Source organism: Sus scrofa, chromosome 6 (assembly GCF_054392235.1).
Source record: "Sus scrofa isolate SSC_HxYL_T2T_F1_AM1 chromosome 6, Sscrofa_HxYL_maternal_Yorkshire_Landrace_v2.0, whole genome shotgun sequence".
NCBI classification, from domain to species: domain Eukaryota; kingdom Metazoa; phylum Chordata; class Mammalia; order Artiodactyla; family Suidae; genus Sus; species Sus scrofa.
The window spans coordinates 56,828,327-56,856,042 of record NC_139388.1 but is presented as its reverse complement, the minus strand read 5'-3'; the positions used below and the strand labels follow the sequence as shown (position 1 = coordinate 56,856,042).

Here is a 27,716-nt window from a genome sequence, read left to right as displayed (position 1 = left end):
GAATGAAAACCTATGAAATTGTCCACACTACAAGACCTAAGGAAGCCACAGGGGTCTGTTACCTACAAGCTCACAAATAGCTTCCTGTTTTGGTGATTAGAAGGGTCTGCATTTATTCCTGCAGTACACAGTTCTTTCTCAAGTTTCTCAGCCTAGTGATATATATATATATATATATATATATATATATATATATATATATATATATATATATATACACATACAGAAGATGGGTAACCGAGGACAGAGATTTAACTGAAATGCTAATAAAATCAGAGAGACAGAATAGCCAGGCTAATGGAGAGAATGCAGAAAAGGGTCTAAAGACATCCCTTGCAATAAAGCCTCAAGCCACCACTCCCCCTCAACAAGATCAAGCTACCTTTAAATGACACAAAAGCAACAATTTTTTTTTTTTTTTTTTTTTTTTTTTTGGTCTTTGTTGTTGTTGCTATTTCTTGGGCCGCTCCCGCGGCATATGGAGGTTCCCAGGCTAGGGGTCTAATCGGAGCTGTAGCCACCGGCCTACGCCAGAGCCACAGCAACGCGGGATCCGAGCCGTGTCTGCAACCTACACCACAGCTCACGGCAACGCCGGATCGTTAACCCACTGAGCAAGGGCAGGGACCGAACCCGCAACCTCATCGTTCCTAGTCGGATTCGTTAACCACTGCGCCACAACAGGAACTCCAAAAGCAACAATTTAACAACCAGCGGGAGGGAAGAAGTTCTTGTCAGAAGGCAAAAAATAAGGACTATAAAAAAATGAATTTTTTAGAATGCTTTATTTATTAAAGTTGAAAGAGTATACTTCCTCTTAAAATAGCACAATAAAGACTTTACCCCTTTCTCTTCTAGAGAATCACACAAAAGCAACCAGGAGAATAAGAAACAGAAACGTCACGTCTTCGACAAAACTAGAGACATCTGTGACCTCAAACCCCAATATATGAGTAAGAACCACCAAATGCTGTAATGGTCAAATAAAAGTGTGGGAAAAGCGATGAGAGAGAATGCCTGCTGTTACAGATGTTGGACAAAGCGTGCAAGTCCATTTCTAAAAAGTAAATGCTTGATTCTAAAAGGGTGAAAACAGCAACTCACTGTTTCTAACATTGGGAACTGCTCAGGGACTGGTGACTGAGGCTTCCTCAAACCCAGTCTGGCACGAAGAATCATATACACAAGGCAGACCTACAGGAGACACTCTATCAAGGACGCAGGGTGACAGAGAGAGACTGCCTGGGCATTCCAGCTGCCAATTCCAAATGTCTGAGGGCAAGAAAAGCCAACAGAGTATTTAAGAAAAGCTCCTGCTAGGCTAGCCCCTTCCCAAAAGAATTTTCTACAAATTGCCTGCCCTGAAGGAATCACCTCATTCAGAGATGAATGACAATTTTATAAAAGATCTAGCACATACTGACCTGTTCATTTAAATAATGGTTAAGATGGTAAACTTTGTTGTGTATTTTCTCTCTCTCTCTCACACTCACACCCCACCCCCCAAGCATAAGATCTCCAGGAAGACTACTAGCAAACAAACAGAAGTACAAGAAAAACCAACTGCAAAGAACATTCATCAAAAACTGTTGCCATTAGTAAACAAAAATATATTCTCATGAAACAAAAAACAAATGAACAATGCCATCTTCTCTACGAAACAGTGTGTAAAGCAGAGACAGGAGTTTCCGTCATGGCTCAGTGGTTAACAAATCTGACTAGGAACCAGGAGGTTGCAGGCTTGATCCCTGGCCTCGCCCAGTGGGTTAAGGATCCGGCATTGCCGTGAGCTGTGGTGTAGGTCACAGACGAGGCTTGGATCAGATCCCACGTTGCTGTGGCTCCGGCGTAGGCCGTTGGTCACAGCTCCGATTAGACCCCTAGCCTGGGAACCTCCATATGCCACAGGTGCGGCCCTAGGAAAAACTAAATAAATAAATAAAGCAGAGATATACTTAGAAAAGATATGAGACAACAAAAGTAGATAAAACATTTAGGGTCAGACCTAGGGAAGTAGAGGAGAAAACTGAATCTTTTTGCTACAGAAATAAAAAACACAGAAAAGAGAAGACATTTCTGAAAACCTTGTAAAGGATGTGCAGAACAGAAGTTAGGATGACTTGAACCTACAGATCAAAAGAGCTCACTATATTCTAGGAAAAACTGACTTAATTCAATTAACAAGGTCTGTCTTGGTAAACTTATTAACCTTTAAAGAGAGGGAGAGATGAGAGGACAGAGAGGGAGGGAGAAGAGAATCTTTGAGGCATTCAGGCAAAACACAGGCTGGCCTCAGGTCTCTCCAATGCATAGCCCACACTAGAAGAGAGCAGAGAGGTGCCTATAAAGTCCTCTGGGAAAGAAAGGCTAACCTAATTTTATTTTACTTTTTTTTTTTTGGCCATCCCACAGCATGGAATTCCCGGGCCAGGGATCAGATCTGAGCTGCAGTTTCAACCTATGCCACAGCTGTGGCAACGCTGGATCCTTTAGCCCACTGTCCCCCGCCAGGGACGGAACCTTCGTCCTGGCAATGCAGGGACACTGCTGATTCTGTTTCGCCCAGTGTGAACTCCCTAACCCAATTTTATATCCAGCAAAATTGCCATTTCAACATATAAGGAAAATAAACATTTTTGAACATTCAAAAGAAAAAAAAATCTCTAAAGAATAACTGCATTTATCAACGCTGACGCAAAATCTATTAGCAAATAGCATTCAGCAGCACATTTAAAATAATATTCTGTAACTAAGCCATCTGTTTTTACTCACAGCACTTCTGACACCAAATGTACATTTTTTTTTTCTCCTCACACCAACCAATTTTCCAACTCTCTGGATATCCAACGACTCAATTCGGACACTAGCTACACCAGAGTGAGTGTAGACCCCCACATTAAGGGTTCCGTTCCACAAGACTGGTCCCTACACTGGGCACCAGTTACAAGTCCCAGGCCTCCTGTATTTCTGACTGACAGGCTATAAATCAGGAGTTCCCACAACCTGTCCTCAGGTTTGTTAGTTTCCTAAAACAGCTCACAAAACTCAAGAACACATTTTACATAATATTACTGGTTTATCATGAAGGTTAAAACTCAGGAACAGGCAAATGGAAGAGATGCATATGGTAAGTGTGTGGAAAGTGAAGCGGAGCTTCTGTGCCTTCCTCTGAGCATGCCATCCTCTTGGCATCTAGACCCAGAAGCTCTGTGACCGCCATCATTTAGGGATTTTTTTTTTTTTTTTCCTTTTCTAGGGCCGCTCCCACGGCATATGGAGGTTCCCAGGCTAGGGGTCCAATCGGAGCTGTAGCTGCTGGCCTACACCACAGCCACAGCAATGCGGACCTGAGCCATGTCTGCGACCTACACCACAGCTCAGGGCAACGCCAGATCCTTAACCCACTGAGCAGGACCAGGGATGGAACCCGAAACCTCATGGTTCCTAGTCGGATTTATTAACCACTGAGCCATGACGGGAACTCCCATCATTTAGGGATTTTTAAGGAGGCTTCATTACATAGGTATGAAGGGTTAAGCCATTGGCCATTGGTAATTAAATTAAATCTCTAGCCACCTGCCTCTCCTCAGAGGTTGGGGGATGGGGCCAAAAATTTCAAACCTCTAATAATCCTTGGTCTTTCTGGGGACCAGCCCCATCCTAGGGGCCCCAAGTCACCAGTCATCTCATTAGCCTACAAAAGACATCAGTCCAGAGATTCCAGGGGTTTTAGGAGCTATGTGGCAGAACCTGCAGACAAAGACCAAATAATCTATTTCCCAGTATTTCACACCAAGTATGATCTATTCTGGGACTGCTAGAGTGGGTCAACAGTAGAAAATTATTAATTTATATAACAATATTTATTTTTTTTCCATTATAGCTGGTTTACAGTGCTCTGTCAATTTTCTACTATACAGCATGGTGACCCAGTTATACATACATGTATACATTCTTTTTTCTCACATTATCATGCTCCATCATAAGTGACCAGACATGGTTCCCAGTGCTACACAGCAAGATCTCATTGTGAAAATTATTAACTTAATGTATTCCTAAATATATCAAAAGAGAGAAATTATAATGACTGCATCTTTATAAAAGCTCAGGGTATATTTGATATAATTTAACTGCACTCTTGATAAACCAAAACAGTCTTAGTAAAAAATGATGAATAGGTCAAGTCCTTAAAAGATGAAAAGAAAAAAAAAAAAAAAAAATCATCCCAAAGCCAATAAGGAACAGGTAAGAATACCCACTACTACTAACATATCATACTGTCCTGAAAGTATTGGCCAACAGAATAGTTCAGAGGGGAAAATTCAGAGGAATAAATATGAGGAAAAGGAGATAAATTATAATTATTTACTAATGTTACTACGTATTTATCTAAAAAAAAAAAAATCCCAAGAAACTCTGTATCTTGATTGTGGTGATTACATAACTGTACACATCTGTCAAAAACTCACTGGGTGTACACTTACAATTGATGGGTTTTATTGTATGTAAATTATGTTTCAATAAGTCTGAGTGAATCATTTGAAAAACTATTACAAGCAATAAAATATTCAGTAAGGAGCCTGGATACAAAGTGAATATGCAGTAATCAAAAGCTTTCATCTCTATATAAACACAAACCTACTAGTTCCTTTTACAAGTGCTTCGAGGGGGAAAAAAAAGAAGCCAAAAGCTATATGAAGTTTAAAATGCTACTGAGGGACAAAAAAGAAAATATAGTATCACAGAAATATCAAAAATTAATATATGGTTTAATATGGTCCCAGAAGGCTTACAAATGACTTATTTTAAAAATTAGGGAGTTCCCATTGTGGCTCAGCAGTAATGAACCCGACTAGCATCCACGAGGATGCAGGTTTGATTCCTGGCCTCTCTCGGTGGGTTAAGGATCTGGCGTTGCTGCAAGCTGCAGCACAGGCTGCAAATGAGGCATGGATCTGGTGTGGCTGTGGCTGTGATGTAGGCCTGCAGTTGCAGCTCCAATTTCACACCTAGCCTGGGAACTTCCATATGCCGTGGGCGTGGCCATTAAAAAAATTTAAGAGGATATTTGGATATATCAGAATACTGTTTTTCATCAGCACACCCACTTAACAGATGAGGAAACTAAAGCTTTGTTAGAGTAAGTAACCTGCCCCAAGTCACAGAGCTAAGGAGGTGGCAGAATGAAGCCTGGCATCCAAGCAGACTGACTCCAGTGGGTTGTGCTTCACCAGTTTGCTGTATTACCTCTCCTAGTAAATGATGATTACAAGTGAGTGGCAGCATTAAGGCTCATTTTTACTTTTTTCTTTATATCTTTCAAGAAGAAATATATGACAATAGTAAAGCAATTTCCATTTTGTAAAAAAGACAGCCATTTTTTCCTAAATGGTTTAAAGAGTTCCCCTGTAATCTTGCTCATATTATTTAAATGCTGTGTAAGTCCTTTCTTTCAAAGATCACTCTAAAGATAGGGCTTTCTTACCCAAAACAGGAAACATGAAAGAGTGATGTTCAGATTAGGAAGATATTGTCAGCCTTACATAATTGCTGCCAAGAAGGCTGTTGAAAGGCTGGCTGTATGTGGGCAAGGGATAACTCCTCACCACGAGGATGAAATGAAATAATGCTTATAAACAGCTTAGGACTGCTCCTCCTAAATGTTAATTATCCTCATTATTATTGTTGTTAAAACAGCTACTACCACATTCCGTCCCTCTGATGATGTACACCTTGGGCCATTTTAACATTCTCCACACCAGGTTAACTTAGCATTAATACCTACATTTGCTGTACTGGCCCACAATCCTTCCCACAGTAGCTATTATCACATGGACAGGGGCAGGTTAGAATGAAAGGGCTTCTTAGAATCAGTAATTGTTATATTTAATTCAATTCAGATTGGGTATTTGCACCATGTTTTTCTTCATTTAGTTTCATTTAGTTTAGTATTAAAACAATAACAACTACATAACCTACACTTTTCAAAGCTCAGAAGAATTGTGAATTTACCCGGATTTGGGGTCCTTCATTCCCTTTATGGGTTATAAAGGAACACAAGTTCTTCATAGAGAGCCCAGGCCAGGAAGTGAAATACTGCATTCTAGATTAAGTTTCCACAAAAACACTCTCTTGCTGCCACAGTCCAAATGCTGGCTCCTGACAACCATAACAGAAGAAAGAGTTTTCTGTTGTGGCTTTTGAAACACACAAAACAGAAACACTGATTGTAGTTGCAGTTATCAGGAGCTACATACTAGAAAGGTCTTGTTTCAACCAAATTGCAGTTACCTGAAAAGATAAATGGTGTGAGTTTGTTTTTAAACTATTGGGAGGCCACCAAACTTAAACAGACAAAGGATTCTGGCTGAGGGTGAAATCACAAGGCCTTGCACCACCTCTGTTTGAAAAAGTGGGATTCAACTGTCTGACACCCAAAACATCTTACATTTCAAACAAATAAACCTGTGTGCAACACAAAAGAGTGAGCTTATCTTTTGAGACCAGGACTCTCAAATGATAGTCTTCCACGTCTTCTGCGAGCAGCTTCAGTCTTTCTGACTTTTCTGTTGCCTCAATTCCCATTCCTACTGACCCAATTGCTCTGTTCTGGGCATGTGAACCCAAAGATCCCTGATTGAGGTCTCTGGAGAGCTAGGTCCCACAGGGATGCATAAATGAGAAAGAATCAGCCCATACCTTAAGGATCTGAGTTCTTTTTTTTTTTCTTTTTGCTTTTTAGGGCTGTGCTGGCAGCATATGGAGGTTTCCCAGCCGAGGGGTCGAATCGGTGCTGTAGCTGTCAGCCTACACAGCAATACCAGATCCGAGCCGCGTCTGTGACCTACACCCCAGCTCATGGCAACACCAGATCCTTAAGCCACTGAGCGAGGCCAGGGATCAAACGTGCAACCTCCTGGTTCCTAGTTGGATTCGTTTCTGCTAAGCCACAAAGGGAACTCCCAAGATCTCAGTTCTGATGCCTGCATCAATCACCTTGACATCTGCATTCTTTGGCTAGGGCTAACATGACAAAATATCATAGACTGGGTGGTAGGTGGTGGCTTAACAGAAATTTATTTTCTCACAGTTCTGGAGGCTGGGAACTCCAAGCTCAAGGTGCGGACCAATTTGGTTTCTGGTAAGAGTGCTCTCATGTCTCTTCTCTTTTTTGGGGTCTTTTTAGGGCTGCACTCACAGCCTATTTAAGTTCCCAGGCTAGGGGTCAAATCGGAGCTACAGCTGCTGGTGTACACCACAGCCACAGCAACTTGGGATCCGAGCTGTGCCCTGTGACCTACACCACAGCTCACAGCAATGCTGGATCCTTACCCCACTAAGCAGGGCCAGGGAGCGAACCCAAATCCTCATGGATACTAGTCAGGTTCTGTACTGCTGAGCCACAAAGGGAACTCCTCATCTCTCTTCTTACAAGGACGCTAATCCTATTAGACCGGAGCCCCAACCTTACAACCTCATTTGACCTCAACAAGGGAAAACCTGCTATAACAGAGGCATGTCTAGAGAGGGAAGGCTTTAGAAAGAGTGGGGATTTGTCAGGTGAGAGGAGAAACAACATAAGGCAGTAAGAATGGCGATGAGCAAAGACATGGAAGAACAAAACTGAGAAAGTGTGAGGAAAGATGAGGTTGGAAAGGCCAGTCAGGATCAGGAAGTGACCCATCTGCTTATCGTTTCTTGCCTTCTTCCAGTTTGGGCTCTAATCCAGGCGTCCCCCACCTCCCTGCCAGGCTGAGTTACACACCTCTACCATTTCAGGTCTAAACTAAGGAATTAGGTGAACCCAAGCCAGCATTATGGGGGGCTGGGTAAGTATCCAGAGAAAGGAAGGGCAGATGGAGGAAGATTTGCAGAAAGGCAGCTAGATCAAGTGCATTCAAGCCCTGAAGGGTCAGGACTATTCTCCACACAGTGGCCAGAGTTATTTTATTAAACAAAGGTCAATTACGGTCCTTTCATTCAAAACCCTCCAATGGCTTCTTACTTCACTCAGAGTAAAAGCCAAGGTGCTTACCAGGAATGTTGTCATCTTAGGAATTTTACACTTGCTGTTCTGTCTGGAAGGTTCTTCCCTAGGTAATGGCATGGATTCCTCCTTCACTTACTTCAGCCTCTCATCCAAAGGCGCTCGCCCCAGCCCTCCAAATCTACAATTTTAACACTCACCCCAGATATTTCACATACCACTTTCCTGCTTTGTCTCCCTCTCAAGCACGCATCACTAAGATTCTTTTTTTCTTTTTTCTTTTTTTTTTTCTTTTTGCCCCTCTCCTTTTTTGGCCGCACCCAGGGCATATGGAAGTTCCCAGGCCAGGTATCAAATCCAAGCCACATTTGTGACCTATGCCACAGTTGTGGCAAGACCAGACACTTAACCCACAGAGCCAGGCCAGGGATTGAACTGGCAATGCCCCAGAGAAAAGCCAGATCATTAACCCACTGTACCGTAGCAGGAACTCCAAAATTCTTTATATTTTATCATTGTTTCCCCACTAGACTGCAAGAGCCACTGCATGACGGCAAGGCCTTTTATGTCCAGTACTCCACCATCAGCATCTGGAACAGCACATGGTGCATAGTATATAAGGTACTCCATATCTATGTGCTCAGTGAACGAGGGAAGAACAGGATCCTCGCAGTTCTATGGGCCCCAGTCTTCTGGCACACGGGAACCAGGCAGAGAAATGAACGCAGAGTTATCTGAAGAGTGAGGTAAAATGGAGGTGAAGATTGTCTGTGGAAAAACAGATTCCCACAGGCTGGATAAACATGGAGAAGATCTAAAATATGCAACAAACCTCCCTAACTACAAGAGGTGAACATCTAGATAGGGATTCAAAACCAACCCATGAAATAATGAGAGGCAAGAAGTTAATATTGAAAATTTCACCACAAAACAGCAAGGTTTCCCCTGAGCGTTCAGTATGCGCCAAAGGTGTCTTAGACACACGATCGCATTTAATCGTCACAGTCCTAATACGGTGGGCATTACCATCAGCAGCATTTTACCGAGCGAGCTCAGAGATGTGAAATGGTTTAACGAAGAAAAGTAGCATAGCTGGGAGTTTGAACCCAGTGTGACTGGTTCTAAAGTCCACGCCTGACCCCCCTGCTTATCAAGCGCCCCCCCCCTTTTTTTTGTCTTTTTGCTATTTCTTTGGCCGCTCTCGCGGCATATGGAAATTTCCAGGCTAGGGGTCTAATTGGAGCTGGAGCCACCGGCCTACACCAGAGCCACAGCAACACGGGATCTGAGCCACGTCTGCAACCTACACGACAGCTCACGGCAACGCCGGATCCTTAACCCACTGAGCAAGGGCAGGGACCAAACCCGCAACTTTGTGGTTCCTAGTCGGATTCGTTAACCACTGCGCCACGATGGGAACTCCTTATCAAGCCCTTTGAAACTCAGAAAGGCAAGTGAGTCAATGGGTTATCCTCCCTGGAGGGAGAAGCCTGGGCTGGACCTCAAAGCTGAGCTGCCTCTGCATAGGGGGAGGGGAACAGAGCCCAGCAGACAGCAGCAGATGAGGTCTCCAGCAGGCTGAGAGGCCCCACTAGAGGGTCAGTGCTAAAAGCAACAGCAACAAATGCTAACTGATCTCTTACATCCTGCCAGGTACTGTTATAAGGTTTTTAACACAATGAATTACTGCAAGGACTCAAAGTATTATCATTATCCTGACCTTACAGCTGAGGAAACTGAGTCACAGAAAGATTAAACATTTGTTCATAAGCAGCAGAACAGAGATGTGAATCCAGGTGGTTCGGCTCCAGGTTCATCCTGTACAGACTAATCCGTAGCAGGGAGAAAGGGGAGAAAAGGCCACCAAAAATATGTAACACGTAGTGCACATGATTACGGTCGCCACAGGCACACGGCAAAAGTCTTCACTTGGCTTCTCCGTGGTCCGTCCCTCAGTTTACTGGTAACAGTTGCGCTCTGTCCTTTCCCCATCCGCACCCCCGGCCTTCATCTGCCCTGATGTGCTTGTTGCCAGGCTGTCTCCCAAAGGCCTCTGATCTAATGGCAAGCATTTTTCCCCAAAGATGCTACCCTCAATTAGTGGTGAAATTTAAATCTGCCACGCAGAAAGCACTCTGCTCATTTACCCAGGCAAATGAGCTCAATCAGGAGGAAGGTCACAGCTCTAAGTATTCTGTCAAAGACCAATTTTATAGAGGGCTTCCATTTGTGCAGAAGAGCCATGGGCCACCTCTGACCTGTAAACAAAACAGACAAGCTGATCTCCAGCCATGGCTGCATGGCTCCAGGATCATCCTCAGAGACACTGGGGTAAGAGCCTTGCTTCCAGACTCTGCCTCCCCTCTCCTTCTTCCCCTCACAAACCACCTGCAGGGCTGAACCTTATTATTTCAGAATCTCAGTGGCAGGTGTCAATAAGAGCACCTATTTATCTGTGCTACAAATGGCCAAAACTCAATCAGGGAGCAATGCCCTACAATGCCCGTCAAGTAAAAACCATGTGGTTAGTTATGAAGATCTGTGCTAACCACAGTCTCAACTCGGAACCACAGGGAGAGCCCCAGCAAAGAGAAAAGCTATACTGCAAGGTTCTGGAAGAATTCAAGACTCTTCTAGCAGGCACACTCTGCAAATGGGAATGATCTAGCTGCTAAAAGAATGAACGACACAGCTTTGGGCACCCATATACACCCTTGCCAGAACCACCCTTTACCCCTTAAAAGATAGGAACCACAAAGCTATAAATAGGTACCAGAGATCCTCTTACTGCTTTAGCTCTCAAGCTCATAGACTTATTGTGCCTCCGGTAGAACTAATATGTGCTTCAAGACATCTTTTAAACCAACATGTTCGACATGCTAAAATTATTCCCGGGTATATACCTAAAATGCATGAGTACAGATATACAACCAGGAGTTCCCACTGGGGCCCAGTGGGAATGAACCGACTAGCATCCATGAGGATGTGGGTTCGATCCCTGGCCTTGCTCAGTGGGTTAAGGATCTGGTGTTGCTGTGAACTATGGTGTAGGTCGCAGACATGGCTCAGATCTGGCATTGCTGTGGCTTTGCATAGACCAGCAGCTGCAGTTCTGATTCAACCCCTAGCCTGGGAACCTACAAACAAAAAACCCTCTGATACACACACTAAAATTCACGTACACAACTGTTCACAGCAGCCCTATTCATAATAGCCCCAAACTGGAAAGTGAGTGCCCAAATACCCAAGAAGACTAAACTGAGTAAAAAAGTGTGGACTACTCACATGATGGAATAGTATACAGCAATGATAATCAACAACTCACATAACCATGAGTGCATATGGAAGTTCCCAGGCTGGGGTCAAATCAGAGATGCAGTGGCTGGCCTATGGCACAGCCACAGCAGAATGGGATCCGGGCTGCATCTGTGACCTACACCACAGCTCATGGCAATGCCAGATCCTTAACCCACTGAGCAAGGTCAGGGATCAAACCCACATCCTCATGGATACCAGTTGGGTTTGTTTCTGCTGAGCCAAAATGGGAACTTCTTCAATGAGAAGTTTTAAAAAACTGCCTACAGACATTGTCTAATGTCATCTATTACTGTCCTGTGGAAGTGTCTCGTTTGGATTTCTACAACCACAGTAAGTCAGTACCAGGAGCCACCAAAAAGATGGACAACATCGACTGAGTGATTATTATGTACCAGACATTATGCTAAGAACATTACACAGAGAAGTTCGTTTAGTTCTAAAAAGTTCCCTTTGTAAGAGCTATTATTTTTATTCCCAACTGGAAGGAATAGGAAAATGAGGCTTAGACAGTTTAAGGCCAGCTATTTCATGGGAAAGTCACGACACCAGAGGTGACTCAAAAGCTCATGGACTTAACCCTTGGCTACCTGAATGGGAAAAGAGTCCATGTTATAAATGCAGAAGTTGGAACAGGCCACCAAACTTTTTTCTTTTTCACAATGCTAACCTTGTTATTGAGTCCAAGCCAATTACCTTGTAAAATATATCACATTCTAGATTTGTCTGATTATTTCCTCATGATAAGATTCAGATTAAACTTTTTGGGCAAAAAGGCACATAACATTAGGTCGAACTGGGTGTGCCATACCTGATCCTGATTTTTTTTTGCAGGGGGGAGCTTTTAGGGCCACATTTGTGGCATATGGAAATTCCCAGATAGGGGTGAATTGGAGCTGCAGCTGCCAGACTATGCCACAGCCACAGCCACGCCAGATTCGAGCCCCATCTGTGACCTATGCCATAGTTTGTGGCAACACTGGATCCTTAACCGACTGAGGCCAGGGATGATGGATACTAGTTGGGTGCTTAACCTGCTGAGCCACAACAGGAACTCCTCTGATCCTGATTTCTTAAGGTGGAAATCAGGTGCATTATAAAGGTGCATTTCCCCCTTATAATTAGTAGTTAAAATATTGGGTGGTATTCTGAGAACATGCAAATTCCCTCAATACCTCTCCTCTTAAGTGATTAAAAACAAAAACAAAAAACAACCATTGCGGCTTAACTTATATACAATAAACTGTATCCACTGAAAGTATACAATTCAATAATTCTGAAATATGTATACTTGAGGGTAAAATCATCACCATAATCAAGATATAGAGTATTGCCATCACCTGAAAAGTTTTCCCATGCCTCTTTGCAATCAATTCTTCTTGCCAATCCCAGCTCTCCGGCAACCACTGATCTGCCTCCTGTCACTATGGATTGGTTTGCATTTCCAGCACCATATATAAATGGAATCATAATCTGTACTCTTTTGTGTCCGGCTTCTATCACTCTCAGCATATAATGATTCTGATATCTGACAATGTTGCTGCACGTAGTGGTAATTCATTCCTTTTGGTCCCTGAATAGTATTCCTGTGGATGCACGAACCTGTTTGTTCACTGACCTGAGGAGCAGTGGTGAGGGTTCTAACTGCTCCATATCATCACTTGCTCCTGTCAGTCGTTTTATTCTCCAGTGATTTTAAAACCCAATAATGTTCCTTGCCTGAATTTATTATTCATTCATGTGATCATGTCTCTCTCCCCCACCCCAAGAATAATGACAGCAACTTCAGTTCAACACAATGCCTAGCATTAATATATGAATAAATTAATACAATAATTAACTATGTGCTGAATGAACGAAATCTGTCATTCTCCCACCCACACCAAAAGATAGTAAGGTAAATATTTTTAGACCTACTAACAATTTGTCAGGCAATTTCTGTCTTTCTACAACCATGTGGCTCTAACTGATCTTCCCACTTAACCAGAGATGAGAGGTCAAGCTTGACCCGATTCTGCTGCCCATCAAGGAGTGCTCCTGGAAGGCAGATGGAAAAGACTCCTCTTGGAGTTCCCGTTGTGGCTCAGCAGTAACTAATCCAACTAGTATCCATGAGGATGTGGGTTCAATCCCTGGCCTCACTCAGTGGGTTAAGGATCTGGCATTGCCGTGAGCTATGGGGTAGGCTGCAGACGAGGCTTGGATCCCGAGTTGCTATGGCTGTGGTGTAGGTCGGCAGCTATAGCTCTGATTCTACTCCTAGCCTGGGAACCTCCATATGCAGGTGTGGCACTAAAAAGCAACAAACAACCCCCACCAACCAACAAACAAACAAACAAAATTCCTCTTGCATTACAGTGAAACCCCAGAGCAGGGAGTGTGGTTTGATTCCAGGACTTTCAGAAAAAGAGTTTTGAAAAATAAATGTGACTTTCAGGAGTACTGCTGTGCCCAGGTAGACAATGCCTTAAAAAGCAGAGTCCCGGGGAGTTCCCTTCATGGCGCAGTGGTTAACGAATCCGACTAGGAACCATGAGGTTGCGGGTTCAGTCCCTGCCCTTGCTCAGTGGGTTGACGATCTGGCGTTGCCGTGAGCTGTGGTGTAGGTCACAGACACGGCTCGGATTCTGCGTTGCTGTGGCTCTGGCGTAGGCCGGTGGGTACAGCTCCGATTGGACCCCTAGCCTGGGAATCTCCATATGCCGCGAGAGCGGCCCAAGAAATAGCAAAAAAAAAAAAAGCAGAGTCCCGGTTCTGTGACCAGATTTTGGGGTAGGATTCCTCCCAGAGAGCAGGGGAAGAGAATATAAATGAATAAAACCTTAATGAATGCACTTTTGTTGTTGCTGTTGGGTTTTTTTGTTTTTTTTTTTTTTTGCTTTTTAGGACTGAACCTGTGGCATATGGAGGCTCCCAGGCTAAGGGCCAAATTGAAGCTGCAGCTGCCAGTCTACACCACAGTCACAACACCATCAGATCTGAGTTGAATCTGTGACCTATACCACAGAGCACGGCAACGACGGATCCTTCACCCACTGACTGACCCACTCCCAAGGGCTACCTTCCCACATCTGGATTGACAGCAACAAAAAACATCTCTTGTGAAATGAAATCACATATGCCATCTCCTCAGAAAAGAAAATCATGGACTTGGAGAAGAGACTTGTGGTTGCCTGATGGGAGGGGGAGGGAGTGGGAGGGATCGGGGAGCTTGGGCTTATCAGACACAACCTAGAATAGATTTACAAGGAGATCCTGCTGAATAGCATTGAGAACTATGTCTAGATACTCATGTCGCAATAGAAGAAAGGGTGGGGGAAAAAACTGTAACTGCAATGTATACATCGAAGGATAACCTGACCCCCTTGCTGTACAGTGGGAAAATAAATCACATATGCCAAGTGCCCAGTACAATGCCTGGATCATAGCAAGCACTTAGTACATGTGTCAGGAATAGAAAAGGGGGAGAATTAACCTGACTGCAGACCATCTTTGGCATTATTATTATTATTGTTATTATTATTATTATTTTTGTCTTTTTGCCTTTTCTAGGGCCACTCCCGTGGCATATGGAGGTTCCCAGGCTAGGGGTCCAATCGGAGCTGTAGCTGTCGGCCTACACCACAGCCACAGCAAAGCCAGATCCGAGCCACGTCTGCGACCTACACCACAGCTCATGGCAACGCCGGATCCTTAACCCACTGAGCGAGGCCAGGGACCACACCCGCAACCTCATGGTTCCTAGTCGGATTCGTTAACCACTGTGCCACGACAGGAATTCCTTTGGCATTATTATTTTAAACAGGTGCAGTCTTCCTTGACTAGAGGGACTTTTTCATTCCACGGGAACCAACAGAAATTAAGATGCACTAACAAAACTATGGCCTACCAATTATTTATATGGTACGGTCTGAATACATTATAAATCAAGATGCAAAAGAGCGGCTTTCTATCCAAATGAAACCGCTTCTCTCTGGGAACAATTCCTTTTCTCACCCTCTGCAGCACTTGTTAGAGATGCTGGGGATTGGTCACCTCTTAGTAAGCAAAGCAATTAAGAAAAGGATTGCTATGGAGTTCCCGTCGTGGTGCAGTGGTTAACGAATCCGACTAGGAACCATGAGGTTTCGAGTTTGGTCCCTGCCCTTGCTCAGTGGGTTAACGATCCGGCGTTGCCGTGAGCTGTGGTGTAGGTTGCAGACGCGGCTGGGATCCCCCACTGCTGTGGCTCTGGTGTAGGCCGGCAGCTGTAGCTCGGATTCGACCCCCTAGCCTGGAAACCTCCATATGCTGCGGGAGCGGCCCAAAGAAATAGCAAAAAGAAAAAAAAAAAAAAAGAAAAGAAAAGGGCTGCTAGATGCAGAATAATTTGTACCACTGTCACCTGCCCCCTCCCACTCTCAAAAGAAAACGGTTAAAAATCATAGAAAGAGGGAGCAAGGTGGTTTGGTCTCACTCATTATGAAATCATTCCCAGAGAACACTATTTTTAGTCAAATTACTGACAAGTGAGGCTGCGGGCCTGGGGATATAGGCAGCAGAGCCCAGAAGAGCAGGGCACTAGGTATTCAGCCTCCGGGTTGTATACCTTCGGGATGCGGAAGAGTGACAATTGGAAGCTCCCTCAGGGGGTTTCTGTGCTACAGAACATGGATATTCCAACTGTGGGAAGGAAGCCTTGGCTCAAAATTGGCCCAGAGACCCAGAATTTAAAACTTTAGTTTAAAACAACAACAACAACTAAGAAAGGAGTTCCCTTGGGGCTCAGTGGGTTTAGGATCTGGCATTGTCACTGCTATGGCTCTGGTTAGTGATATGGCACAAGCTTGATCCTTGGCCCGGAACTTCCGCACGCCATGGGCATAGCCAAAAAGCAAAAACTAAAACCTTAGTTTTGTGACCACAGTGAGGTGTACAAATAGCATACTAATCCTGAGACATTATTCTCAGGAGTGTGAGTAGGCTCTACAAGTAAATCCTCACCCCAACTCTAGTGAGAGAAACTGTCCAGCAATGAGTGTTCCTACTTCCTGCCACACAGCAGAGATCTCAGATGGCTCACGGAGGAGTCAAGGGGAGCAGAGACGCCACTGCCCCAACCAACTTTCCACTTGGATAAAAACTGGAAGAAAAAGTTTTCTAGCCAGAAATATGAAGTCAGTCTGACACCCAGTGAGTTCCTCCAGCCTCCCACAGTGGTGACCTGCAGCTGCAGGAGTTACCTGCTCTTTTCCTGCCCTCCCATGTAACCAGAGCTGAGAGTGAAAATCTAATATCCTATTAGTGCAGCAAGCACAGAGGCTGTCCCTGAGCCTGGGCTAGGCTGAAAGCATCAGCAAATCGATCTGAAAGCTGTTCTACCTACTAGCCATTTCTTGAACACATTCCAATTTTAGAAAATATGGAGCAAGGATAAATGAATTGGTCAAAAAGCTCAGGAAAAAAGACAGGTGCAAACCAGAACCAATCTCCACCTACAATGTTATGAGCTATAACCTAAGAATATAGGGGAGGAGCTCCAATGGAGTCTTGGTAATAGCAGGAGCAGTATATTTTGAGCCAAGAAGCCAGTGATCCTTTTCTCTGTGATTTGTGCTTATGACAAGTTGGCAATTTACTCACAAAATATAGGGCTGGGACAGAGTAGTCAGAGGAACATGCCATGGGCCACCCCTGGAATGTGGAGTTGGCCGCAAACAAAGCGTCTCTCCTGGAGTTCCCATTGTGGCTCAGCAATAACAAACCCAACTAGTATCGAGGAGGACTCTGGTTCGATCCCTGGCCCCGCTAAGTGCGTTAGGATCTAGCGTTGCCCTGAGCTGTGGTGTAGGTCGCAGACTCAGCTCAGATCTGACATGGCTGTGGCTGTGTGTAGGCCAGCAGCTGCAGCTCCAATTCCACCCCTAGCCTGGGAATTTCCATATGCCGCACTTGCAGCCCTTAAAAGCAAAAAAGCTTCTCTCCCAGAGACCCCCTTTGACCAAATTTTGCCACTCTCTTCTGAGGCCAAAGGTTAAAATGCAATTGGCCTAGGGAAGAAATTTGTAAAGATGATGCACAAGATACACAGTATTGAATTAAAACAAATAAAAGACAAGCTAGAGTTCCCATCGTGGCTCAGTGGTTAACGAATCTGACTAGGAACCATGAGGTCGAAGGTTTGATCCCTGGCCTTGCTTAGTGGCTTAAGGATCCGGCGTTGCTGTGAGCTGTGGTATAGGCTGCAGACAAGACTTGGATCCCACATTGCTGTGGCTGTGGCGCAGGCCGGCAGCTACAGCTCCAATTGGACCCCCTAGCTTGGGAACCTCCATATGCCACGGGAACGGCCCAAGAAATGGCAAAAAGACAAAAAAAAAAAAAAAAAAAAAAAAAGACAAGCTGAGGAACAGTAGGTACATGATCTCATGTTTTTAAATGTTTAGTGGGCAATATTAGCAGGAAACACAACTGAATTATTAATGCCAATTACATAGAAATTTGGGATTATAAGGGGCTTTCTATGTTTATAATGATTACTTTTTTTTTTTTTTTTTTGCTATTTCTTGGACCGCTCCCGCGGCATATGGAGGTTCCCAGGCTAGGGGTTGAATCAGAACTGCAGCCACCGGCCTACGCCAGAGCCACAGCAACACGGGATCCGAGCCACGTCTGCAAGCTACACCACAGCTCACAGCAACGCCGGATTGTTAATCCACTGAGCAAGGGCAAGGACCGAACCCGCAACCGCATGGTTCCTAGTCAGATTCGTTAACCACTGTGCCACGACGGGAACTCCTGATTACTTTTTATAGCAAGCAAGTATATTACTTTTATAATAAGGAAAAAAAATGCTTTTAAGGTGACGGGATGGTTTAAATTGTCCCAATTCATAACAGTCACACCATTTCCTCTCCGAGGTTCTGGTTTTGGTTTCTACTGTGACACTGGCTATAAAGTGGCAGGTGGATAGCAACATGGGCCCTAAGGAATGAAAGACCTCACTGTGGCAGCAGGAGTATGAACACCCAAGTACTGCCCTTAAAAGTGATGATGCAATATTTTATTTGCTAGGATGAGCACAGAGGAGCATAACACGGACACGAAATCAGGGACACAAAGACTTCTGACTTTGACCTACATGAGGCAGTCAGGGCAAACAAGTTTCACTTTGTGTATCATCTCCACTGGGCTCAAAGTGACTGTCTGAACCACCACATGGACACTGGGTCGCGTGGCAATTTCTACGGGAAGCAGGAGAGTGAGAAATGGGTTGGGGTGGTCAGGTGGCAGCACAGGCTTTCCCGAAGTACAAGGCCCATATAAATCAGTCAGAGGAAGCCTTACTCAGTCCCTAAGTCCAACACAGTGTGCTCTGTCCAGCAAGGGAGGCCGCAGTCCTGCTGCCCCATCCCCCGTGTTCTCAGTCCCGTCCTCTGCTCAGACAGGAGCCACACGATGAGATGGCTACGGGTGGTGTCAGAAAGGGCTGAGGACCATGGAGAGGTGCAGACAGCATACCACACAATGGGACAGTCTACAAGACAACTGCCTAGACTCTTCAGAAAAGGTCATCATTAAAAAAAGAAAAAGAAAAAAGGCAGAGAGAACTGTCCTCAACTGAAAGGGCCTCAGGAGACAATAATAAAAGCACTGTGAATACTGACTGGATCTTAGAGCATAAAATGCAGCAGTGAGAGATATATAAGTCAACTGAGTAAATTTAAACATACACAGTATATGAAATGCTACTGAATTCATGCTAACATTCCTTTTCTTTTTTTTTCTTTTCTTTTCTTTTTGTTGTTGTTGTTGTTTAGGGCCACACTTGGGGCATACGGAAGTTCCTGCGCTAGGGAGCTGTGGCTGCCAGCCTACGCCACAGCAACGCCAGGTCTGAGCTACATCTGCAACTTACGCCACAGCTCATGGCAACATTGGATCTTTAACCCACTGAGTGAGGCCAGCGATCAAACCCACCTCCCCACCTCCCCGTAGATACTAGTCAGGTTTGTTACCACTGAGCCACAACGGGAACTCCAAAGCTAGTATTCTTAAAAGTGATAATGTTATTACAGTTATGGAGGAGAAAGTCCTTGAGCATAGGAATATATGCTGAAATTTTTAAGCTGAAGTGACAAGATGACCTTAGCTCACTTTCAAAATACTTTTTTTGGCAATGCCCGTGGCATGTAGAAGTTCCAGGGCCAGGGATGGAACTCATGCCACAGCAGCAATTTCAGCTGCTGCAGTGACAGCAGGAGAATTCCTGCAGCTCACTCTCAAATGATTTAACGACAATAAAAATTGTGGGAGAAAGGGGCAAAAGTGGCAAAATGTTACCCACTGATAAATACTGGGTGACCACTGTACTACTCTTTCAATGGGTTTTACCATTTTCAAACTTAAAAGTTACGGAGAAAAGAAAAAGGTCATAACTTTACATGTAACGGTCAGGTCTGACAGGCAATAGGAAGGAAGACCAGATATACTACTGGTGAAGCTGACAGCCACAACCAGCACAGGATCACACACACTGAGCACTTCCAGGTGCCACGTGTCACGCTCAGAGTCCGATGTACAAGTGCCCCTGGCAGCCCGAGTAGGCAGGTCCTGCTACCACCCTCAGTTTACAGATGAGCAAATGGCAGAACAAAGATTGTCATCTATTGTAACACTGTACTGTAAGGCTGACTGTAACGTGGTCTAACTGCATTTCTGAAGCTCTACATTGCTCTTCCCAATGTCCTTCCTAGTGAATCTATTTTATTTTAAGTACATCAAGAGAAAACACCACACGGGCCCAACAACAGGGGAATGGTTAAGTACTTTGTGATAGAGCCATTTAATGGAACATCGTACAGCACTTAAAAGTCATATTTTCACAGAGTATTTAACGGCAAGGGAACATACTCACAAAATAACGTCTGGTTTAAAAAGCCATGGTTCTCAAAAAATGGTCCTCTGGGAGTTTCCGCTGTGGCTCAGTGGCAATGAACCCAACCAGTGTCCATGAGGACGCATGTGGGTTGGATCCCTGGCCTTGCTCAGTGGGTTAAGATCTGACGTTGCTGTGGCTGTGGTGTAGGCTGGCAGCTGTGGCTCCGATTTGATCCCTAGCCTGGCAACTTTTCATATGCCGCAGGTGTGGCCCTAAAAAGCAAAAAACAAACAAACAAACACCACCAAACACAAACAACAACAAAACCGAAAAACAGAAACAAACAAAAAGCATAAAAATTGAGAACTCTCCTACCACATATCCTGAATTATGTAAAAGCAAAAACCTATACACATGCAGAGAAATAAGACTATAAGGAAATACATCAAAACATTAACAGTGGTTTTCATTAAGTGGGACATCAATGAATCCTTACATCCTTTTTCAGTTTCTGCATTTTGCTGAATTTCTAAAATGAACATACTTTTTAATTTTATGAAGAGGGGAAGTTCTTTTAGGAAACAGTACACAAAGACAACTTTCCCCAACGCACATACTAAGCTCACAGATACCAGGTTTAACTTTTCTTCCTGAAATTTTATAAAGTACAAACCACTGCCAATGAGGGGAAGCACAGGACCAAATTTAAAAGGAGAAGGAAAGGAAGAAGAAGAAAATGGAATTAAGGTATTCTGGGGTAAAACCAATCATTCCATCAACAATTAACATATGCTGTGTGCCAGGCTCTTGGAAATAAGAACAGAGAATCCTGTGCCCAGAAATTTGAAATGTGCCAAAGAAAACTACTAGGGAGGTTATACTCACTACTGGGGTTGGGGGAGTCTTGAAGAATGAGGACAAGTTCTAGAGGCAAGAAGGAATGTGGGACACACTTCAAACCACATAAAGGGCACATGTAAAACAGAAACACAAAGAAATTCTGCTTTAGTCATGTCCTAATACATTGAGTATATTCTTGTAAAACAATTTTAAAATCAATTCTTGCAGTAGTATAAAACAGGAAGACGTGGGGAGGGAGGGAGAGAGGAAAGGATGGAGGGAGGAAGGCAGGCAGACCACAGCATAAACAGCATTGCAGTTCCTGCATGTGCCAGGGAGCAGCCAAGAGTGGGCCGGCCTCTGGTAAGCAATGGGGAAGTAAGGAGAGGTTTCCAGGAGAGGAACTGTATGTAATCAGGATGGATTGAGAAGGAGGGTTATGACGGGGCAGTGGAAATGAAGTGGAGGGGACAGAGCCAAGAGATGACAACACAGAAGCGATATACTTGGGAACAATTAGATGAGTGAGAGGGTGACAAAGCTACAAGCTTTTGGGTGATGGCATGAGTAGCAGTGCAATCTAATAGCGCTTTAACAGAAGTACTAGCTCAGTAGTAGTGGTGGTGAACTGGGGGCAGGATTGAAGAGGTGTTCACACCTGAAAGGCTTCACAGGTAGAAGAGCACAGAGAGGTATTGGATTAAAAAAATGCTAAACACAGTCTAAGAGTCAGAGAAGCACGGTGGGTATGGTAGGCCAAGTCCACTTATGTGCTCAGCTAGAGGGCATGTGGGTAAAATCCAGGCATTTGGTGGTACCACAGGTGAGCCAGTCAAAGAGCCCACTCATAAAAGACTCCCCCTGAGAAGAGAAGCTCACCCTGACAGAAGAATCCTAACTGATAAACAAAGAAGGAATTAGGGTAATCACTGTCTCAGGAAGAATCAATGGATGCTAAAACTAGTGAGGGAAAACAGTAGAAGCAACCAGATACTTACACAGTCTCAAAGCATCTCGCTTCAAAGTATTTACTCATACGATGGGGGAAAGAGTAGCTTTACGGTGGGTGGAGAAGTTCGGTAGACACCACTACCTAATCTAGGGATCAGAGAGGACACCTCCAAAGATGGGACAAATCACCAACACATGCCACTTCGTGTGATGTACCAAGAAGGACACAGCCCTGCTCTTTCCGCCAAAAGTGAAAATATGAACTGAATCATGGGGAAACATCAAAAAAATCCAAGTTGAGGAAGCCCCTACAAAATAAATGATCAGTATTCCTTAAAACTATCAAGGCCATGAAAAACAGACAAAATGAACTGATCCAGATTCAAGGAGACTAAAGAGATTTGATAATTAAATGTAACCTGGTCTGAGATTAGCTCCTGGTCCATAAAAAAGTTCTATCTTTTGCTATTAAAGGATGGTAATGTGACAACTGATGAGATGAAAATGTCTATAGACTAGATAGGTTAGTACTGGGCCAATGTTAATGTCCTAATTTTAATAACTGCATGGTGGTCACATAAAGAGAATGTTTTTAGGAAATATCCAGTGAAATACTTAGAAGTCAAGGTGCATCATACCTGCAACTTCCAAAAATTTCAGAAAAAAGAGTCAAATGTATATATAAAGAAGGATAGAAGGAATGTGGTAACATGTTAACATTTAAGAAACCTGGGACTTGTAACTTTCAATTTGTTACAACTTAAAAATTTTGGTAACTTTCCTACCAATCTGGAATCACTTCAAAATAGAGTCAGGGGAAAAACCACCCCAGCAATACCACCCCTGATACAAAACTATCTCTCTCAAGTGTTAGGTCAACAAGGAGAGGCCTGAATCATTCTAACTTGCTTCCTGCAGAGTTCCTCCTTGCCCAAGGCAGAGGTGCCTGGAAGGAACTGATATAAAACCAGTATCAAGAAGAGGGAAACTGACAAAAGGCTTTGGGTACTGAAGGACTATACAAAGCTACAGATCTGCTACAATTATAAAAAGTGCTGTGATTCAACCCTGATGTGCTGCAGAGAAAATCCTGGAAATAACTACAAAATCTTCTCCTTTTTGGCCACACTTGTGACATGTAGAAGTTCCCCAGCCAGGGACTGAACCTGAAGCATAGCAGTGACCACAGCTGCTGTAGTGACAAGGCCAGATCATTAACCCACTGTACCACAAAAGAACTCCCTACAAAGTCTTTAGAGAGCTTCAATTTGAAACCCATTTTCCCTGATTTGGCACATGCTAAGTAAATATTAACACCATCACTCAGCTTAACATGATGCTGCTGAAATTATCAGCAGACCTTGGTGGGCTGTCCACACCACACAATACTTAATGTCATTACAGGTAATAACAGAATTAGCAAGAATACATAGGGAGGTTATAACCCCCTACCTTGGTTACAAATCAGTTTAATGAGACTATATTCTTGAACTCAACTCTTAAAGCTCAAGAATCCACATAACTATGTGCCTACTCTAGCACCTCCTCAAAGCTCATCAGCTTTGAAAGCATCTGGGAAAAAAGCAAGGGAAACAAGGGAAACAATGATATGAAATTGGTGATGCTCCAGGGGTTTCAAAAAGAAATGCCAAGGAGACACATTATGGAAGTGCTGAATGAATAAATGTTTTTAACATAGGTAATATTTAATCATTTCAAGAACAATACAGAATTCATTTTAAGACCTGTCTGCCTTTGTGATTACACCAAACTGTCAGCAGAACTGAAATGCAGATGATATCTAAGCATCCCAGCTGGTTTTGTACCTCAGGAAAAAATCTCTTAACAAACATGAATTTCAGGCACCTGACCGATGGCTAAGGGTTTTAATGGCCACAACCAGGTGCTCCTTTTAGTCAACTAAAATGTATTAATAACATTTGTGTCCAGGACAGTGCTGAGGTCACTGATAAACAAAACTTCCCTGCTGAGAGACCTGTAGGGGACAAACAGGCTGCATGCCATGACAGGGAGCTGGAGAAGCACTGCCGAAACTGCAGTCCTGAGAACAGGACTGCTCCTCCACACTGAAAGGCCTAATAGATCCAGCACCACAGCCTCAAAACTGCATGAAGATGGAAGAGCCACAAGTCTGACAGCTGTAGGGATTACTCAGCTCCTCCTCAGAAAGCATCTCATGGAAACAAGAAATGATTCCAGAATCTCCAGATGACTTAGTCCTCTAGAAAGCATCTTGTATACAGTGAAGCTCTGAGATTAACACTTACCTGTGGCTTCAATGTATTCAATACATCTCTCAATAAAAACAGGAATCGGCTTCTCTGGAGTCACCACAGTTGTTAAGGGCACCCCAAAATAGTTACTCTCCCAGGTTGCCTTTGTGATGGATGGCCGGGGTTTTGGCTTTGGTTTCTGTCCAGAAGAAAGAAAAGAAAGCACAAAAACAAAGTAAGTCTCAACACACAACTCAAACATCAGCAAGGCTTCCAGAGGGGAACTCAGTGGTATGGAAATTATTAGAAAGAGTCCAAGGAGGGGAGTTCCCATCGTGGCGCAGTGGTTAACGAATCTGACTAGGAACCACGAGGTTGCGGGTTTGGTCCCTGCTCTTGCTCAGTGGGTTAACGATCTGATGTTGCCGTGAGCTGTGGTGTAGGTTGCAGACGTGGCTCAGATACCGCGTTGCTGTGGCTCTGGCGTAGGCCAGTGGCTACAGCTCCTGTTCGACCCCTAGCCTGGGAACCTCCATATGCCTCGGGAGCGGCCCAAAGAAATAGCAAAAAGACAAAAAAAAAAAAAAAAAAAAAAAAAAGAAAGAGTCCAAGGAGGATAGAGACCCACTTACTCATCTCAATAATCTCCTATTTTCCAGCCTCCAAATATCACAAAAGATGACAGCAAGTTGCCACACAGTCACATCTTGAGTGTGAAACTGCATGAGCAGAACAAAGGTGTTCATAAGAAGCAGGCCATGTTTATTCAGTAATAATGAGATAGATGGCAGCCCAGCATCCTTTACCAGGGATGCAATGGAATAAACAGGAAGTCTTCCAAACATCCCAAACAGACAATAGATAGTATACACATAAAGATGGCTAAAATATATTAAAAAGCCTAAAAAGTGAAATTGAAACCTAATAATTTCCTCCTTCCAGAAAAGAGAGAGTATGCATTCTGCTGAAAGCCCCAAGGAAGAATTCCCTCTGCTACATCAGCCTGGGGTTAATTCCCAATGGCTTCTGCATTAGGAAAGGGAAAACCAACTAATCAGACATGACAAATAAGATCATTCTTTGTCTTTTCCTTCCCAGCGGTCACCTTCCTCATGTAGCAGGAGTAGCAGCAGCAGTGACAACTACTTGAGAGCTTACTATGTGCCAAGCAAATCCTAGATATTATTTCTGCTAAAATTTACAACATTCCATTTTACCAAGGAAAAAAGGTCTCACATGCCTAAATGACACAGCTAGTCAGTGATCGAGCTGGGATTCAAGCCCAGGAAGGTCTGACTCCCAAGCCCATGCTCATAAACATTATTGAGATATTTTGTTCCAAAATTATTCAATCCTTTTATTTTGAAGATCATATGAGGGAAAAAAATGCTCTAAACAAATGGTAAATTCCCTAAAGCGAGAGAAATACTCCAAACATTTTGGCCCTTTGTTAAAATACCTACTGAAGAGGAGGGTAACCAGAATCAAGGTCCACTTAGGACCCAGGAGAATCTCAGCAATTTGGTTTCATGTCTAAGTTAACAAGCTCAATTTAGAAAGGCAGGTTTATTTACAGATATGCCCAACATATAAACTTAAGAGTATTTAGGGATCTTTGCATAAAATCTGCTAAAGGGGACAGCTCACCCTCATTCTTTCTGGTACCCCTTTATATGGAAAGAAATCACTTCCTGTTTAGTCTGAGATTCACTGAGGACTTCCTGGGCAAACCAGAAAAGCTGAGGAAAAAAAATACATGAAAGAAGGAACCAGGGCATTTCTGGGCTGCTGGCTGACATTATCTGAAATGACAACTCCGAGGCAAGAGAAATCCAGTCCTCACACAGCCTGCTAACAGATCTGGTATGGGGCACTGCAAGGCAATGTCAATGGATCTGAGTCCCAGGGAAGGAAGTGTACTCCACGCAGCCTGTCTCTCGCCCTTGTCACTGAAATATACCCACTTCTGGTAAAACCAGTGACTCTTCTCTCAGGTTGCCTGAGGGTGGTACTGCTGCTGTCTCCCTTATAGACCGCCTGAGACAATTGGGCTCTGACTACAGACTTTTTTTTTTAACCAAAGAAGGAAAACAATTAATGATTAATGATTTTATCTTCACATGAAATCAATGTAAACAATCTAGACTCTCTCCCTAGCATCTTCTACTCAGAGCACAACATGAAGAATTTAAGCTTTCACAAGAGTTCCCTTGTGGCGCATTGGGTTAAGGATCTGGTGGTGTCACTGCATGGGTTCGATCTCTGGCCCGGAAACTTCCACATGCCACAGGCATGGCAAAATAAATAAATAAATAAATAAATAAATAAATAAATAAAAATTAGGCTTTCAAATCGAACAGTCCTGGTGTTGAATTCTGACAAGTTCCGTGACTTAGCATCCTGGGGACAGTACCCTCCTCACGAGGTGCTCCTGAGGGTGAAATGATGTGATGTACTAGAAATGGTTCAGTGCCTAGTGTATACAAGTCCCAATAATGTGAGCTGTTACTAAAGGAAAGAGAGGGGGTGTTTTCTATTGTTACACAGTGCAGCAACCAGATATCAATAAGTCAAGCAAAGTTCTCCCTGAAAAATGCCACACCATTTCAACTATTAGCTGCAGAATCTGAATACACAAGGAAGACCATCTGGATTTAAGTGACATTCTTTTGGCCAAAATCAATGAGGCAGAATTGGTCTGTCAAAACTAACATAACAATAGTATTGTTTTTCAATAGCACCTTGAGGCTTCCAAATAAACTGTTGTAAAGGAATTTAAAAAAAAAAAAAAAAGGAACTTTAAGAGAGCTGCAAAGAAGCTATTTCTAATCACTATAACGCCTTCTGACCACAGTTCTAGCAACCAGACGATAAATTATATTTTAATCTTATACTCCCTCCACCCTCTCAATACTAGAAAACAAGATGATGGGGTATGTTTTAACAATCTAAGTTGGCTAGAAAATTCAGCCTCCATCAGCTGAATACTAATTAAGTACTAGAGCCGTGTTTAAATTCTTTATATGTATTATTTCATTCCAGACCCACAAAAGATCTGTGGGTAAGGGTGTTAAAACTCCACTTTATAGATGAAGAAGCCAAATCCCAGAACAATTCAGTTACTTGCCCCAAGTCAGTTCTGACTACAAAACCTGCACTCTTACCCTATCAAAAAATGGGCAGAAGATCTAAACAGACAATTCACCAAAGAAGACATACTGATGGCTGAGAAACACATGAAAGGATGTTCAACATCACTCATTATTAGAGAGATGCAAATAAAAACCACTCTGAGGTACCACCTTACACGAGTCAGAATGGCCATCATCAAAACGTCTACAAACAAGAAGTGCTGGAGAGGGTGTGGAGAAAAAGGAACCCTCATACACTGTTGGTGGGATTGTAAATGGGTGCAACCACTGTGGAAAGCAGTATGGAGAGTCCTCAGAAAACTAAACTAAACATAGAACTACCATTTGATCCAGCAGTCCCACTCCTGGGCATCTATCCAGAGAAAACCACGACTCGC

The 27,716-nt window shown here is 43.6% G+C and overlaps 1 protein-coding gene and 1 long non-coding RNA gene across 2 annotated transcripts in view; one reads left to right on the top strand and one right to left on the bottom strand.

Moving 5' to 3' along the window:
• ARHGAP35 (Rho GTPase activating protein 35) overlaps positions 1–27,716 on the bottom strand; it is a 129,438-nt gene that overhangs the window by 42,684 nt on the left and 59,038 nt on the right. The window contains exon 3 of the mRNA XM_021094622.2: positions 24,242–24,386. Coding sequence (XP_020950281.1) covers positions 24,242–24,386 — 145 coding nt within the window. The remainder of the gene's footprint in view (positions 1–24,241; positions 24,387–27,716) is intronic.
• LOC146402401 (uncharacterized) lies at positions 8,249–14,690 on the top strand. The gene is made up of 3 exons (XR_014806416.1): positions 8,249–10,972; positions 11,504–13,781; positions 14,047–14,690. It is a non-coding gene; the product is annotated as an uncharacterized LOC146402401 (long non-coding RNA).